Source organism: Coregonus clupeaformis, chromosome 27 (genome assembly GCF_020615455.1).
Source record: "Coregonus clupeaformis isolate EN_2021a chromosome 27, ASM2061545v1, whole genome shotgun sequence".
In the NCBI taxonomy this organism is placed as follows: Eukaryota; Metazoa; Chordata; class Actinopteri; order Salmoniformes; family Salmonidae; genus Coregonus; species Coregonus clupeaformis.
In genome coordinates this window covers 39,623,383-39,639,642 of record NC_059218.1, presented here as the reverse complement: position 1 = coordinate 39,639,642, position 16,260 = coordinate 39,623,383, and the positions used below count along the sequence as shown (strand labels likewise).

Genomic DNA, 16,260 nt, shown 5'->3' with positions numbered 1-16,260 from the left:
ATAATTTTGGTTCCAACCCCTGGTTTCAAAGGATAAAGTAGAGTAGTCATAGTTTCATTAAAAGCCAAAACACTAAACAATTCAAACACTTTGGAATACAAGGGGAGGCAGGGGAGGCAGGTGGTCTCAATGTTATTATTCTGTCCAATTAATAAAGGAGGAAGAAGTTGGACAGCGATTAATGAATAATGACTTGGTTACAAGGTTCCTGCTGAGATCACACTGTGAGACAAGGATCTATGTGACATAAGCTGGAGAGGCCTGCCTCTTCTAAGCATGCTGACTGTCTGATGCCACCCCATAGTGCCTATCTGCCAAGGCCCTGCCAGGGCTCCCCAAGGCCCTGTCCTGTTACAACCTGCTCTACAGAACCACACGTGACATCAGGGCTGCTCTGTGATTGGACTGCAGGGAACAGTGTATCCCTTCCTAGAGAACAATACTGTCCAGTTTTTCCTTTTTCTCCTCACCACTCTAAAGGGGCTGTATCTGTGCACTGTGAACCAGGAAATTGATGCACATGTAAATAAAAGACAGAGACAGCTGAGATAGGTGATATGGATATGTGATAGAAGGAATAGCTCATGGTTAGGGCATTGCTATTTACACCTTCCACGTGCGAAGACTACCGTGCATCTATTTTCAAATTCGTTCTTATTTTCATGAGCTCTGAGGACACAAGGGAACGCAGGGTGCACTCTAAAGCCAGCTAACGCATACAAACAACAACATAGCATTTCCATTAAAGAGAGGGGAAGAGCAGAAATAGAGATTGCAACCACAGGTGTACTTACATTCTTATATCTTGTTTAACATGGCAGAAACCACCACAACATTGATGCACTTTTCCCGGGATCATGACGACTCAATAAATCATCTCTCTTTTTGCATTTAAGCCAACATTTTGGGATTTTTCCCCCCTTATTTTCAACAGTGTGTGGGTCTCCATCTCTTCTAGAAACCACCACAAAGCATACACAGCTAACACATCCTACGGAGCGTGTAAAAAAAGACAGGGCCATTCAGTGGTACGGTTGAAAATGGAATGTTATGGGTGGTAAGACACCCACCCTCCAGAGACCAATTAGGAGAGTATGCAGCAGACGGTGAAAAAAAGCTAAAAGGCCAATTCCACAGAAACTGGCCATACAATTAGTGTCAATTGAATAGAACATCAGGAAATGGGTCTATTTTGGTAGTGCTGTGTATCTTAGGAGACATGTATAGCATGTATTTTTGCAATGTGCTACTTAGCAACATAAGCATTCTAGTTTCGACCAATTTTAGAGGCTAGATAGAATATCATGGGATTTGAAAATGTGAATTAAGCAAGGAAAACATAAATGAGAGCTGAGAATTTAAAATGGTGGAGATCCATGCAACTCAAATCATTTGAATAGCAACAGGCAGAAATTACTGTCACTCCAGGATAACACATTCAAGCGTCACTCAATAAAGGTAGCATCACTGGACAATCAAGTGTTGTAACAGAATCAAAGAGTAAGCCTTCCCTCGTGGATGGAGTCCCATCCTTTAAGAACAGGTGTGGTTATTACACCATAAACCGCCTTGTCACAGATTCCCCCTTTGCTTTTAATCATGCCACATCTGTCCCGTGGAAACACACTGCTAAAAAGCTGATTTCCCAGAGGAGGGACACTGCCTCTGGCAGCTACACACCAGTCACAGACAGAGTCGCAGAAACAGTCAGATATGGACAGGAGGCTCAGTGTTGAAACAGCAGCCTGCATTCACCAATCTTCCTCACTAACAAGTTTATTGAATGGTTGGAAATGGCACTGGGCCGAGAGACCTGTATGAATTTCCACTAATCCTCTTTTCAGGTAAATTGTGTTGACCATATACAACACCTGACTCAGAAAGCTGTCATCAAGGCAAAGGGGGGCTATTTGAAGAATCTCAAATATAAAATATATTTTTATTTGTTTATCACTTTTTTGGTTACTGCATGATTCCATATGTGTTATTTCATAGTTTTGATGTCTTCACTATTATTCTACATTGTAAAAAATTGTAAAAATAAAGAAAACCCCTTGAATTAGTAGATATGTCCAAACTTTTGACTGGTACTGTATATATATATATATATATATATATATACACTGCTCAAAAAAATAAAGGGAACACTTAAACAACACAATGTAACTCCAAGTCAATCACACTTCTGTGAAATCAAACTGTCCACTTAGGAAGCAACACTGATTGACAATACATTTCACATGCTGTTGTGCAAATGGAATAGACAACAGGTGGAAATGATAGGCAATTAGCAAGACACCCCAATAAAGAAGTGCTTCTGCAGGTGGTGACCACAGACCACTTCTCAGTTCCTATGCTTCCTGGCTGATGTTTTGGTCACTTTTGAATGCTGGCGGTGCTTTCACTCTAGTGGTAGCATGAGACGGAGTCTACAACCCACACAAGTGGCTCAGGTAGTGCAGCTCATCCAGGATGGCACATCAATGCGAGCTGTGGCAAGAAGGTTTGCTGTGTCTGTCAGCGTAGTGTCCAGAGCATGGAGGCGCTACCAGGAGACAGGCCAGTACATCAGGAGACGTGGAGAAGGCCGTAGGAGGGCAACAACCCAGCAGCAGGACCGCTACCTCCGCGTTTGTGCAAGGAGGAGCAGGAGGAGCACTGCCAGAGCCCTGCAAAATGACCTCCAGCAGGCCACAAATGTGCATGTGTCTGCTCAAACGGTCAGAAACAGACTCCATGAGGGTGATATGAGGGCCCGACATCCACAGGTGGGGGTTGTGCTTACAGCCCAACACCGTGCAGGACGTTTGGCATTTGCCAGAGAACACCAAGATTGGCAAATTCGCCACTGGCGCCCTGTGCTCTTCACAGATGAAAGCAGGTTCACACTGAGCACATGTGACAGACGTGACAGAGTCTGGAGACGCCGTGGAGAACGTTCTGCTGCCTGCAACATCCTCCAGCATGATCGGTTTGGCGTGGGTCAGTCATGGTGTGGGGTGGCATTTCTTTGGGGGGCCGCACAGCCCTCCATGTGCTCGCCAGAGGTAGCCTGACTGCCATTAGGTACCGAGATGAGATCCTCAGACCCTTTGTGAGACCATATGCTGGTGCGGTTGGCCCTGGGTTCCTCCTAATGCAAGACAATGCTAGACCTCATGTGGCTGGAGTGTGTCAGCAGTTCCTGCAAGAGGAAGGCAATGATGCTATGGACTGGCACGCCCGTTCCCCAGACCTGAATCCAATTGAGCACATCTGGGACATCATGTCTCGCTCCATCCACCAATGCCACGTTGCACCACAGACTGTCCAGGAGTTGGTGGATGCTTTAGTCCAGGTCTGGGAGGAGATCCCTCAGGAGACCATCCGCCACCTCATCAGGAGCATGCCCAGGCATTGTAGGGAGGTCATACAGGCACGTGGAGGCCACACACACTACTGAGCCTCATTTTGACTTGTTTTAAGGACATTACATCAAAGTTGGATCAGCCTGTAGTGTGGTTTTCCACTTTAATTTTGAGGGTGACTCTAAATCCAGACCTCCATGGGTTGATAAATTTGATTTCCATTGATAATTTTTGTGTGATTTTGTTGTCAGCACATTCAACTATGTAAAGAAAAAAGTATTTAATAAGATTATTTCATTCATTCAGATCTAGGATGTGTTGTTTAAGTGTTCCCTTTATTTTTTTGAGCAGTGTATATACACACACATACAGTTGAAGTTGGAAGTATACATACACTTAGGTTGGAGATATTAAAACTCGTTTTTCAACCACTCCACAAATGTATTGTTAATAATATGCCATTTAGCAAATGCTTTTATCCAAAGCGACTTACAGTCATGTGTGCATACATTTTTACGTATGGGTGGTCCCGGGGATCGAACCCACTACCCGGGCGTTACAAGTGCCATGCTCTACCAATTGAGCTACAGAGGACCACAAACTATAGTTTTGGCAAGTTGGTTAGGACATCTACTTTGTCCTACCTTCAAACTCAGTGCCTCTTTGCTTGACATGGGAAAATCAAAAGAAATCAGCCAAGACCTCAGAGAGGTCCTTGGGAGCAATTTCCAAACGCCTGAAGGTACCACATTCATCTGTACAAACAATAGTACGCAAGTATAAACATCATGGGACCACGCAGCCGTCATACCGCTCAGGAAGGAGACGCGTTCTGTCTCCTAGAGATGAACGTACTTTGGTGCGTAAAGTGCAAATCAATCCCAGAACAACAGCAAAGGACCTTGTGAAGATGCTGGAGGAAACAGGTACAAAAGTATCTATATCCACAGTAAAACAAGTCCTATATCGACATAACCTGAAAGGCCGCTCAGCAAGGAAGAAGTCACTGCTCCAACACCACCATAAAAAAGCCAGACTACGGTTTGCAACTGCACATGGGGACAAAGATCGTACTTTTTTGTAGAAATGTTCTCTGGTCTGATGAAACAAAAATATAACTGTTTGGCCATAATGACCATTGTTATGTTTGGAGGAAAAAGGGGAATGCTTGCAAGCCGAAGAACACCATCCCAACCGTGAAGCACAGGGGTGGCAGCATCATGCTGTGGGGGTGCTTTGCTGCAGGAGGGACTGGTGCACTTCACAAAATAGATGGCATCATGAGGAAGGAAAATTATGTGGCTATATTGAAGCAACATCTCAAGACATCAGTCAGGAAGTTAAAGCTTGGTCGCAAATGGGTCTTCCAAATGGACAATGACCCCAAGCATACTTCCAAAGTCAAGGTATTGGAGTGGCCATCACAAAGCCCTGACCTCAATCCTATAGAACATTTGTGGGCAGAACTGAAAAAGCATGTGCGAGCAAGGAGGCCTACAAACCTGACTCAGTTACACCAGCTCTGTCAGGAGGAATGGGCCAAAATACACCCAACTTATTGTGGGAAGCTTGTGGAAGGCTACCCGAAACGTTTGACCCAAGTTAAACAATTTAAAGGCAATGCTACCAAATACTAATTGAGTGTATGTAAACTTCTGACCCACTGGGAATGTGATGAAATAAATAAAAGCTGAAATAAATCATTCTCTCTACTATTATTCTGACATTTCACATTCTTAAAATATAGTGGTGATCCTAACTGACCTAAGACAGGGAATTTCTACTAGGAATAAATGTCAGGAATTGTGAAAAACTGAGTTTAAATGTATTTGGCTAAGGTGTATGTAAACGTCCGACTTCAACTGTATATATATATATATATATATATATATATATATATATATATATATATATATATACAGTGGGGAAAAAAGTATTTAGTCAGCCACCAATTGTGAAAGTTCTCCCACTTAAAAAGATGAGAGAGGCCTGTAATTTTCATCATAGGTACACGTCAACTATGACAGACAAAATGAGGGAAAAAAATCCAGAAAATCACATTGTAGGATTTTTTATGAATTTATTTGCAAATTATGGTGGAAAATAAGTATTTGGTCAATAACAAAAGTTTCTCAATACTTTGTTATATACCCTTTGTTGGCAATGACACAGGTCAAACGTTTTCTGTAAGTCTTCACAAGGTTTTCACACACGGTATTTTGGCCCTTTCTCCATGCAGATCTCCTCTAGAGCGTGATGTTTTGGGGCTGTCGCTGGGCAACACGGACTTTCAACTCCCTCCAAAGATTTTCTATGGGGTTGAGATCTGGAGACTGGCTAGGCCATTCCAGGACCTTGAAATGCTTCTTACGAAGCCACTCCTTCGTTGCCCGGGCGGTGTGTTTGGGATCATTGTCATACTGAAAGACCCAGCCACGTTTCATCTTCAATGCCCTTGCTGATGGAAGGAGGTTTTCACTCAAAATCTCATGATACATGGCCCCATTCATTCTTTCCTTTACACGGATCAGTCGTCCTGGTCCCTTTGCAGAAAAACAGCCCCAAAGCATGATGTTTCCACCCCCATGCTTCACAGTAGGTATGGTGTTCTTTGGATGCAACTCAGCATTCTTTGTCCTCGAAACACGACGAGTTGAGTTTTGACCAAAAAAGTTCTATTTTGGTTTCATCTGACCATATGACATTCTCCCAATCCTCTTCTGGATCATCCAAATGCACTCTAGCACGGGCCTGGACATGTACTGGCTTAAGCAGGGCACTGCAGGATTTATGTCCCTGGCGGCGTAGTGTGTTACTGATGGTAGGCTTTGTTACTTTGGTCCCAGCTCTCTGCAGGTCATTCACTAGGTCCCCCCGTGTGGTTCTGGGATTTTTGCTCACCGGTCTTGTGATCATTTTGACCCCACGGGGTGAGATCTTGCGTGGAGCCCCAGATCGAGGGAGATTATCAGTGGTCTTGTATGCCTTCCATTTCCTAATAATTGCTCCCACAGTTGATTTCTTCAAACCAAGCTGCTTACCTATTGCAGATTCAGTCTTCCCAGCCTGGTGCAGGTCTACAATTTTGTTTCTGGTGTCCTTTGACAGCTCTTTGGTCTTGGCCATAGTGGAGTTTGGAGTGTGACTGTTTGAGGTTGTGGACAGGTGTCTTTTATACTGATAACAAGTTCAAACAGGTGCCATTAATACAGTTAACGAGTGGAGGACATAGGAGCCTCTTAAAGAAGAAGTTACAGGTCTGTGAGAGCCAGAAATCTTGCTTGTTTGTAGGTGACCAAATACTTATTTTCCACCATAATTTGCAAATAAATTCCTTAAAAATCCTACAATGTGATTTTCTGGAATTTTTTTCCACAATTTGTCTCTCATATTTGACGTGTACCTATGATGAAAATTACAGGCCTCTCTCATCTTTTTAAGTGGGAGAACTTGCACAATTGGTGGCTGACTAAATACTTTTTTTCCCCACTGTACAAACTACCCTGTTAAAAGTATGTGGACACTTGCTCGTCGAACATCTCATTCGAAAATCATGGGCATTAATATGGAGTTTTTGCTGCTATAACAGCCTCCACTGTTCTGGGAAGGCTTTCCACTAGATGTTGGAACATTGCTGCGGGGACTTGCTTCCATTCAGCCACAAGCGCATTAGTGAGGTCAGGCACTGATGTTGGGCGATTAGGCCTGGCTCGCAGTCGCTGTTCCAATTAATCCCAAAGGTGTTTGATGGGGTTGAGGTCAGGGCTCTGTGCAGGCCAGTCAAGTTCTTCCACACCGATCTCGACAAACCATTTCTGTATGGACCTCGCTTTGTGCACGGGGGCATTGTCATGCTAAAACAGGAAAGGGCCTTCCCCAAACTGTTGCCACAAAGTTGGAAGCACAGAATCATCTAGAATGTTATTGTATGCTGTAGCGTTAAGATTTCCCTTCACTGAAACTAAGGGGCCTAGCCCGAACCATGAAAAACAGCCCCAGACCATTATTCCTCATCCACCAAACTTTACAGTTGGCACTTTGCATTCAGGCAGGTAGCGTTCTCCTGGCATCTGCCAAACCCAGATTCGTCCGTCGGACTGCCAGATGGTGAAGCGTGATTCATCACTCCAGAGAACGCGTTTGCACTGCTCCAGAGTCCAATGGCGGCGAGCTTTACTCCACTCCAGCCGACGCTTGGCAATGCGCATGGTGATTTTAGGCTTGTGTGTGGCTGCTCGGCCATGGAAACTCATTTCATGAATCTCCCGACTAACAGTTCTTGTGCTGACGTTGCTTCCAGAGGTAGTTTGGAACGCGGTAGTGTGTTTTGCAACCAAGTTTTACGAGCTACATGCTTCAGCACTCAACCGCCCTGTTCTGTGAGCTTGTGTGGTCTACCACTTCGTGGCTGAGCCGTTGTTGCTCCTAGACGTTCCCACTTCACAATAACAGCACTTACAGTTGACCGTGGCAGCTCAAGCAGGGCAGAAATTTGACTTGTAAATAAGGTATTTTTTTTTTTTTTTTTTATAAATTAGCAATAATTTCTAAAAACCTGTTTTCGCTTTGTCATTATGGGATATTGTGTGTAGATTGATGAGGATATATCTTTTTTAAATCCATTTTAGAATAAGGCTGTAACGTAACAAAATGTGCAAAAAGGGAAGGGGTCTGAATACTTTCCGAAGTATACGAAACACAAAGGACACCTGCTCTTTCCATGACATAGACTGAAGAGGTGAATCCAGGAGAAAGCTATTGATGTCACTTGTTAAATTCACTTCAAATCAGTGTAGATGAAGGGGAGGAGACAGGTTAAAGGATTTTTAAGCCTTGAGACAATTGAGACATGGATTGTGTATGTGTGCCATTCAGATGGTGAATGGGCAAGACAAAATATTTAAGTGCCTTTGAAAGGGGCATGGTAGTAGGTTCCAAGCGCACCGGTTTGTCTCAAAGACGCTGTTGGGTTTTTCACGCTCAACAGTTTCCCGTGTGTACCAAGAATGGTCTACCACCCAAAGGACATCCAGCCAACTTGACACAACTGTGGGAAGCATTGGAGTCAACATGGGTCAGCATCCCTGTGGAACGCTTTTGACACCTTGTTGAGTCCATGTCCTGATGAATTGAAGCTGTTCTGAGGGCAAAAGGGGGTACAACTCAATATTAAGAAGGTGTTCCTAATGTTTTGTACACTCACTGTATATATAATATTTCCTTTATTTATTTGTATATATATTTTTCATTATTTTCAGCCCCTGCATTAATCCGGCCTTGAACATGACTCAGCCAGTGTGGCCAATTCAGAACCATGGACAGGGCAGATGACTCAGGGCACAGAGCGCTGGCTGCTGCCTGTGCATAAGGAAGCACCAAAGAAGGAAGAGGAAGCGAGACATCTCACATCCTCATTTTTTCTGGTTCATATACAGTCAATGAACTAGGTAGACCATACACAGCTGCTATCGCATTGGTATCAATGGGAGAGCCACCCATTAAGTAGATTGGAACTGTGACCATTTTTTAAATTGGTAAACGGCCTGAGTAAGTACCATCTTTGGAAGCACACGTAGAGAGGCCAGGCTCATTACGGCATGGAGAAGGTGGGCTACATGGTGAACCAACTTGTGTGCATGACATTTGATGCCCTAACTCCAGGGCTCTCTAGCTCTCATCCATGGATACAGAGAATACATACAACCTTCCAACATTTTCTATACAGCACAGCAGACAAGGTCATTTCCCAATGCTTTTGTTTATGAATGAATCCAAAGCGCTAGCCTTTATCAGTGCATGCTAACTAAGTAGCATAATGGGCCACAGCTGGGGGGAGGCTAATTTCATGTGAGTATTAATCAAGCAGACGGATGGGTTCATCTAATTACTCTAGGAAGGGTTCCAGCTCTTTACCTTCATCAGCCAAGCTTCTTTGTCTCTCATCAAATGATCAAATCAAATGATCCTTTAGCTTGTCACGTAACTTTTTTTTCCTGCAAATCTCTTGTACATGTCACTATGTCCAACAATCCCAACATTGATCCCTGTCCCGACTCCCCTGCTCCCTAACGGCTAAACAGCTCCATCACACACCAGACAGACATACAGCAGCACATTTTGTTCCATGCAAGAGTATTATGCCTCAGATCCAAGGTTAGAGGGTAACCAGGGTAACAATACATATTTCAATTTGACACTTTACTACCCTCCCAAATAAAGTCCTCCCATTTGCAGATGCAATGTTTTAGGGAAGCTTGCCATAGTATATTTGACAGGTATTGAAACAGGTACACATTTTTCCTATCAGCTTTTCAGCAGGAAGTTGTCATCCCACCTAAATGGCCGTCAAACTCCTTTCATCCATCATGCTCATCCTGACAGAGTGGGCTCTGTCTGGGCCCAACTGATGCTTCATCCCACAGGCCCTCAGAGAGAGAGAGAGAAAGAGAGAGAGAGAGGGGGGGCCCGGAGGGTACCAGGTGGAAGCTCCATGCTCTGTTACTAACCACAGAACTGTATGTCAGCAAATGAATCACCCAACCCTGTGCTAGGAATAATCAATACACTCATCACACACACTCAGAGGAGGCCTCCACTCAGACTGCCATACACCAATGCTGGCACACGCAGGCACACACACACACACACACACACACACACACACACACACACACACACACACACACACACACACACACACACACACATCCATCAGTGAGCAGCTCCTGCCTGCAGACCCTGTGGATCCAACCCTAGACTCTGTGGCTTAGTGACTAATGGCTTGCAATGGGGAAACCCGCCTCTGGCGCCTAAACTGCAGCAAGTTGAGTGCAGAAGGAAAGACAAGACACGCTGCATATCATACATTCTGTTACTTGCATTCATCCTATCATCCACTGCTCTCTCTCTCTGAGAGGGGGATAGCCTGAAGCCAACAGCTTAGCTCAACACAGTGCTGCTCCTGCACCTACTTCTGAACGCTGTCACGTTCATGACCAATTGGATTAGAGGTTGTTGTTGTTGGTGGTAATTTAGTTACTGCAGAAACCCTCTCCATGAGGAACAACCATGACAGGAGAAGCTACATGTTTTACGGAGGCAATAGATGCTATCATACTATATTAGACACAGCTTTGATCTAAAGCACGAATCCATATTTGACATAATTCACCTCTTACTCGGAATGAAGCTATGAAGATTATTATTTTTTAACAGTTTTGTTGAATAAACTGGGCATAAAATGTAATCTATAAGGCAGTTTACTCTCTCTCTCTCTCAAGCTATATCCTCTACCATCTCTGGCTCTTTTCGGTAACAAATAAATAACCCAAGATAATAAGAGGGTCATAAACAATAAACCAACACAGGATCTATACGCATGCTGTTTCAAATAGAGTCTGAATTCATTCATCCAAAGCAGATTCCCTAACCTACTGTTTATAGTCTATAGTGTCAATGCTGGCGTTGACTCTCAAATCAACCGTAGATTCCTTTATTGTCAGCTCACCAGGTAGCTTCTCGTGTTCCTTATACAGTTTCACTGTAAACAGGCATGTTGAAGAAACAGACACACACTCCCCCTGGGGAACAAGCTACTCTTACCCTTTAACCACCATCTGGGTCAGCTGTGTTTGGGCTCCGACTCAAACAGGGACATAAAATACAGTCTATATACTAAAGTATGTGGACACCCCTTCAAATGAGTGGATTCTGCTATTTCAGCCACACCCATTGCTGACAGGTGTATAAAATTGAAGCACACAGCCATGCGATCTCCATAGACAAACATTGGCAGTAGAATGGCCTTACTGAAGAGCTCAGTGACTTTCAACGTGGCACCGTCATAGGATGCCATCTTTCCAAAAAGTCAGTTCGTCAAATTTCTGCCCTGCTAGAGCTGCCCCGGTCAACTGTAAGTGCTGTTATTGTGAAGTGGAAATGTCTAGGAGCAACTACGGCCACACAAGCTCACAGAACGGGGCCGCCAAATGCTGAAGCACGTTGTGCATTAAAATCATCTGTCCTAAGTTGCAACACTCACTACCGAGTTCCAAACTGCCTCTGGAAGCAACATCAGCACAATAACTGTTTGTCGAGAGCTTCAATGGGTTCCCAAATGGGTTTCCATGGCCGAGCAGCCGCACACAAGCCTAAGATTACCATGCGCAATGCCAAGCGTTTGCCGCCATTGGACTCTGGAGCAGTGGAAACACATTCTCTGGAGTGATGAATCACGCTTCACCATCTGGCAGTCCGACGGACAAATCTGGGTTTGGCGGATGCCAGGAGAACGCTACCTGCCCAAATGCATAGTGCCGACTGTAAAGTTTGGTGGAGGAGGAATAATGGTCTGGGACTGTTTTTCATGGTTCAGGCGATCTTAACTCTACAGCATACAATGACATTCTAGACAATTCTGTGCTTCCAACTTTGTGGCAACAGTTTGGGGAAGGCCCTTTCCTGTTTCAGCATGACAATGCCCCCGTGCACAGAGCGAGGTCCATACAGAAATGGTTTGTCGAGATCGGTGTGGAAGAACTTGACTGGCCTGCACAGAGCCCTGACCTCAATCCCATCAAACACCTTTGGGATGAATTGGAACAGCGACTGCGAGCCAGGCCTAATCGCCCAACATCAGTGCCCGACCTCACTAATGCACTTGTGGCTGAATGGAAGCAAGTCCCCGCAGCAATGTTCCAACATCTAGTGGAAAGCCTTCCCAGAACAGTGGAGGCTGTTATAGCAGCAAAGGGGGGGACAACTCCATATTAATGCCCATGATTTTGGAATGAGATGTTCGATGAGCAGGTGTCCACATACTTTTGGTCATGTAGTGAACCTGACTTAAAGGGTTCTTTAGAAAATAACACACACTAGGTTATTGTTTTGCTCAGCATCTGGTATCCTAGTGTTAAACAGCTAGGGTAACATAGCAGGCGTGCACTGTGAAAATTGAATTAATAATTAATTTAGATGAAACAGTTTAACTGCATCCTTTTTAACTGGAACTCTAATTGCAAGTAATGAGCCAGAGGTCAACGAAGCATTTGCCAGTGGGATGTACTGCCATAACAATCTCTGCCCCCTGCTGTTTTAATGAGCAAACATTGGCTTTGTTTCTCCCCTGCTAACCCAGATGCATGGTACATACTTTCCTGGCACTAATCATAGATATCATGAGTAATAATTGCCATATGTCCTTCTCTACGGAAATTGAGAGACATTTTATCAATTAACGCAGTCTTTCTAAGCACCTCAATTAGTCCTCCAAAATATCCAGCAAGATAATTTCAGGATTCTGTACAGTCAGCCTCAGGATATGAGCTCATCCTTTGTTCAAAACCCTCACAGAAAAGGGGGCCTAATCCCTGATCCTTTACCCTATCCCGCCCCTTCCTGTCCTTACTATGTGCAGCTGCAGGTAGTCTCCCAGTCCACTGGTGCTCTCCACTCTGACCAAGATGGCGTCTTTCTGTTGAGTACTGAAGCCCACAGCTAGCCGGTCTGCTCTGGTGCTCGGCCTCTCATTAGGGGCCCAGGTGTACGTGATGAGGGCTCCTCCTCTCCCAAAGATATACGTGGTCCCAGCTGAGTAAAAATGGAGACAAACAGAAATATTAGAAGGAGATTGAGATATAGGGACAGGAAATTGAGAGAGAGGGAGAAGGGGGCGACATTATTAGAGAGAGAGAGAGAGAGAGAGAGAGAGAGAGAGAGAGAGAGAGAGAGAGAGAGAGAGAGAGAGAGAGAGAGAGAGAGAGAGAGAGAGAGAGAGAGAGAGAGAGAGAGAGAGAGAGAGAGAGAGAGAGAGAGAGAGAGTTGTTAGAGAGCGTTCCTTCACTTTCAGGATAATGTTTTAATATTTGTTCCCATCAGCCCTTACTATCTTTAAAGAGATTCTTCAGTAACACTCAACCTAAATTTAGATACCTATTTTCTTTCCAAGTACAAGACTGTGACAGCTTCATCACATTCCCTAACACAACTCATCATTCCCTTTGGAGAAACAACATGTCATACACCGGTGCATCAAGTCTGACACCAACAGGCTCTTGAACAGCTTCTATCCCCAAGCAATACGACTGACAAATAGCTACCTTGTATCTTTATTGACCTTTTATTTCAGTATTTGCACTGTCTCTATGCACACTCACAGGGCCCTACACACTCACACACACTGTCACTTCAACACACACACAAACACTCACTCCATTATCTGCTCACTCACACATAATATGCACATACATTTATACTGACTCTACACACCCGCACACCCACTCACATACATGCTGCTGCTACTCTGTTTATCTTATATCCTGTTGCCTAGTCACCTTATCCCTATACATATTATAGCGGTTTCAGGGGTTGTGTGGTGGATGGAGGTTAAGTGCCTGCGAGGTTTCTCTGTTTTTTGGCTGCCAAGCCCACGGACAGCACTGTGAAGTATTCCCCAGAGGCAGGACCACGGACAGCTCAGGGGAAAACTTCTAGACTGCAGCAGAACAGCCACACCTGTCTCCAGTTGTAATCAGAGCTAAACTGCAGACAGGTGAAACCAATCAGTGCCTCTACTTAACCGCGCCCTGGGTTTTCTTTCTTTGTCTTTTCTTTGACCCCGGCAGGTGAAGGAGTAGAAGGTTATTGGGTAGACAGAATGTACGGTGGAGAAGGAGGATTAACGGAAGAAAGGAACTGATGATTTAAACACGGATTGAACCGCCAAAGATCAAGATTGGAGGACCGTCCACTGGTGATGAAGTGTTTACTCTGTCTGTTTTGAGTTTGGTATATCAGGAACGCTGCCGAAACCTGATAGTAATAAACCGGTTGAACCCTTCACTTGGACTGGTGGTGTGTGTTTGTATGTAAACCCTGCCTTACAAATAGCTTGGCAGTGAAACCACCATAATATCTACCTCCATCACTCCAGTATCCCTGCACATGTAAATATGGTATTAGGACAGACTTTTTAAATATGTCCTGTATATAGTATGCTTACAGTGCCTTGCAAAAGTATTCATCCCCCTTGGCGTTTGTCACGATCGTTTACGATCGAGAAGGACCAAGGCGCAGCGTGATAAGCATACATGTTTATTAAACGAATAAACACACGACAAAAACAACAAACGAAACGTGAAGTCCAAGGTAGCACACTAACATACCAAAACTGGAACAAGATCCCACAACTAACTCGTGCCAATATGCTGCCTAAGTATGGTCCCCAATCAGAGACAACGAGCTGCCTCTGATTGGGAACCACCCTGGCCAACATAGCTCTACACATACTAGATCTAACATAGACAATCAACATAGCCAAACACAACAGAAAATACACACCCTGACTCAACAAATACGAGTCCCTTGAGTCAGGGCGTGACAGCGTTTTTCCTATTTTGTTTCATTACAACCTGTAATTTAAATTGATTTTTATTTGGATTTCATGTAATGGACATACACAAAATAGTCCAAATTTGTGAAGTGAAATGAAAAAAATAACATGTTTCAACAAATTCTAAAAAATAAATAACGGAAAAGTGGTGCGTGCATATGTATTCACCCCCTTTGCTATAAAGCCGCTAAATAAGATCTGGTGCGACCAATTACCTTCAGAAGTCACATAATTAGTTAAATAAAGTCCACCTGTGTGCAATCTAAGTGTCACATGATCTCAGTATATAAACACCTGTTCTGAAAGGCCCCAGAGTCTGCAACACCACTAAGCAAGCGGCACCATGAAGACCAAGGAGCTCTCCAAACAGGTCAGGGACAAAGTTGTGGAGAAGTGCAGATCAGGGTTGGGTTATAAAAATATATCCGAAACTTTGAACATCCCACGGAGCACCATTAAATCCATTATTAAAAAATTGAAAGAATATGGCACCACAACAAACCTGCCAAGAGAGGGCTGCACACCAAAACTCACGGACCAGACAAGGAGGGCATTAATCAGAGGCAACAAAGAGACCAAAGATAACCCTGAAGGAGCTGCAAAGCTCCACAGTGGAGATTGGAGTATCTGTCCATAGGACCACATTAAGCCGTACACTCCACAGAGCTGGGCTTTACGAAAGAGTGGCCAGAAAAAAGCCATTGCTTAAAGAAAAAAATAAACAAACACGTTTGGTGTTCGCCAAAAGGCATGTGGGAGACTCCCCAAACATATGGAAGAAGGTACTCTGGTCAGATGAGACTAAAATTGAGTTTTTTGGCCATCAAGGAAAACGCTATGTCTGGCGCAAACCCAACACCTCTCATCACCCCGAGAACACCATCCCCACAGTGAAGCATGGTGGTGGCAGCATCATGCTGTGGGGATGTTTTTCATTGGCAGGGACTGGGAAACTGGTCAGAATTGAAGGAATGATGGATGGCGCTAAATACAGGGAAATTCATGAGGGAAACCTGTTTCAGTCTTCCAGAGATTTGAGACTGGGACAGAGGTTCACCTTCCAGTAGGACAATAACCCTAAGCATACTGCTAAAGCAACACTCGAGTGGTTTAAGGGGAAACATTTAAATGTCTTGGAATGGCCTAGTCAAAGCCCAGACCTCAATCCAATTGAGAATCTGTGGTATGACTTAAAGATTGCTTTGTATCCAACTTGAAGGAGCTGGAGCAGTTTTGCCTTGAAGAATGGACAAAAATCCCAGTGGCTAGATGTGCCAAGCTTATAGAGACTTGCAGCTGTAATTGCTGCTCTACAAAGTATTGACTTTGGGGGGGAGGGGGGGGGGGGTGTTCAGTTTTTTTGTCTTATTTCTAGTTTGTTTCATAATAAAACATATTTTGCATCTTCAAAGTGGTAGGCATGTTGTGTAAATCAAATTATACAAACCCCCAACAAATCCATTTTAATTCCAGGTTGTAAGGCAACAAAATAGGAAAAATGCCAAGGGGGGTGAATACTTTCTC

The 16,260-nt window shown here is 44.2% G+C and overlaps 1 protein-coding gene across 6 annotated transcripts in view; it reads right to left on the bottom strand.

Moving 5' to 3' along the window:
- The window catches only part of nrxn2a (neurexin 2a), a 307,701-nt gene that overhangs the window by 42,715 nt on the left and 248,726 nt on the right, over positions 1-16,260 (bottom strand). For all 6 annotated transcript variants that reach the window (XM_041851550.1, XM_045208196.1, XM_045208197.1 and 3 more), the window contains one exon: positions 12,754-12,935. In XM_041851550.1, the coding sequence (XP_041707484.1) occupies positions 12,754-12,935 (182 nt within the window). The remainder of the gene's footprint in view (positions 1-12,753; positions 12,936-16,260) is intronic.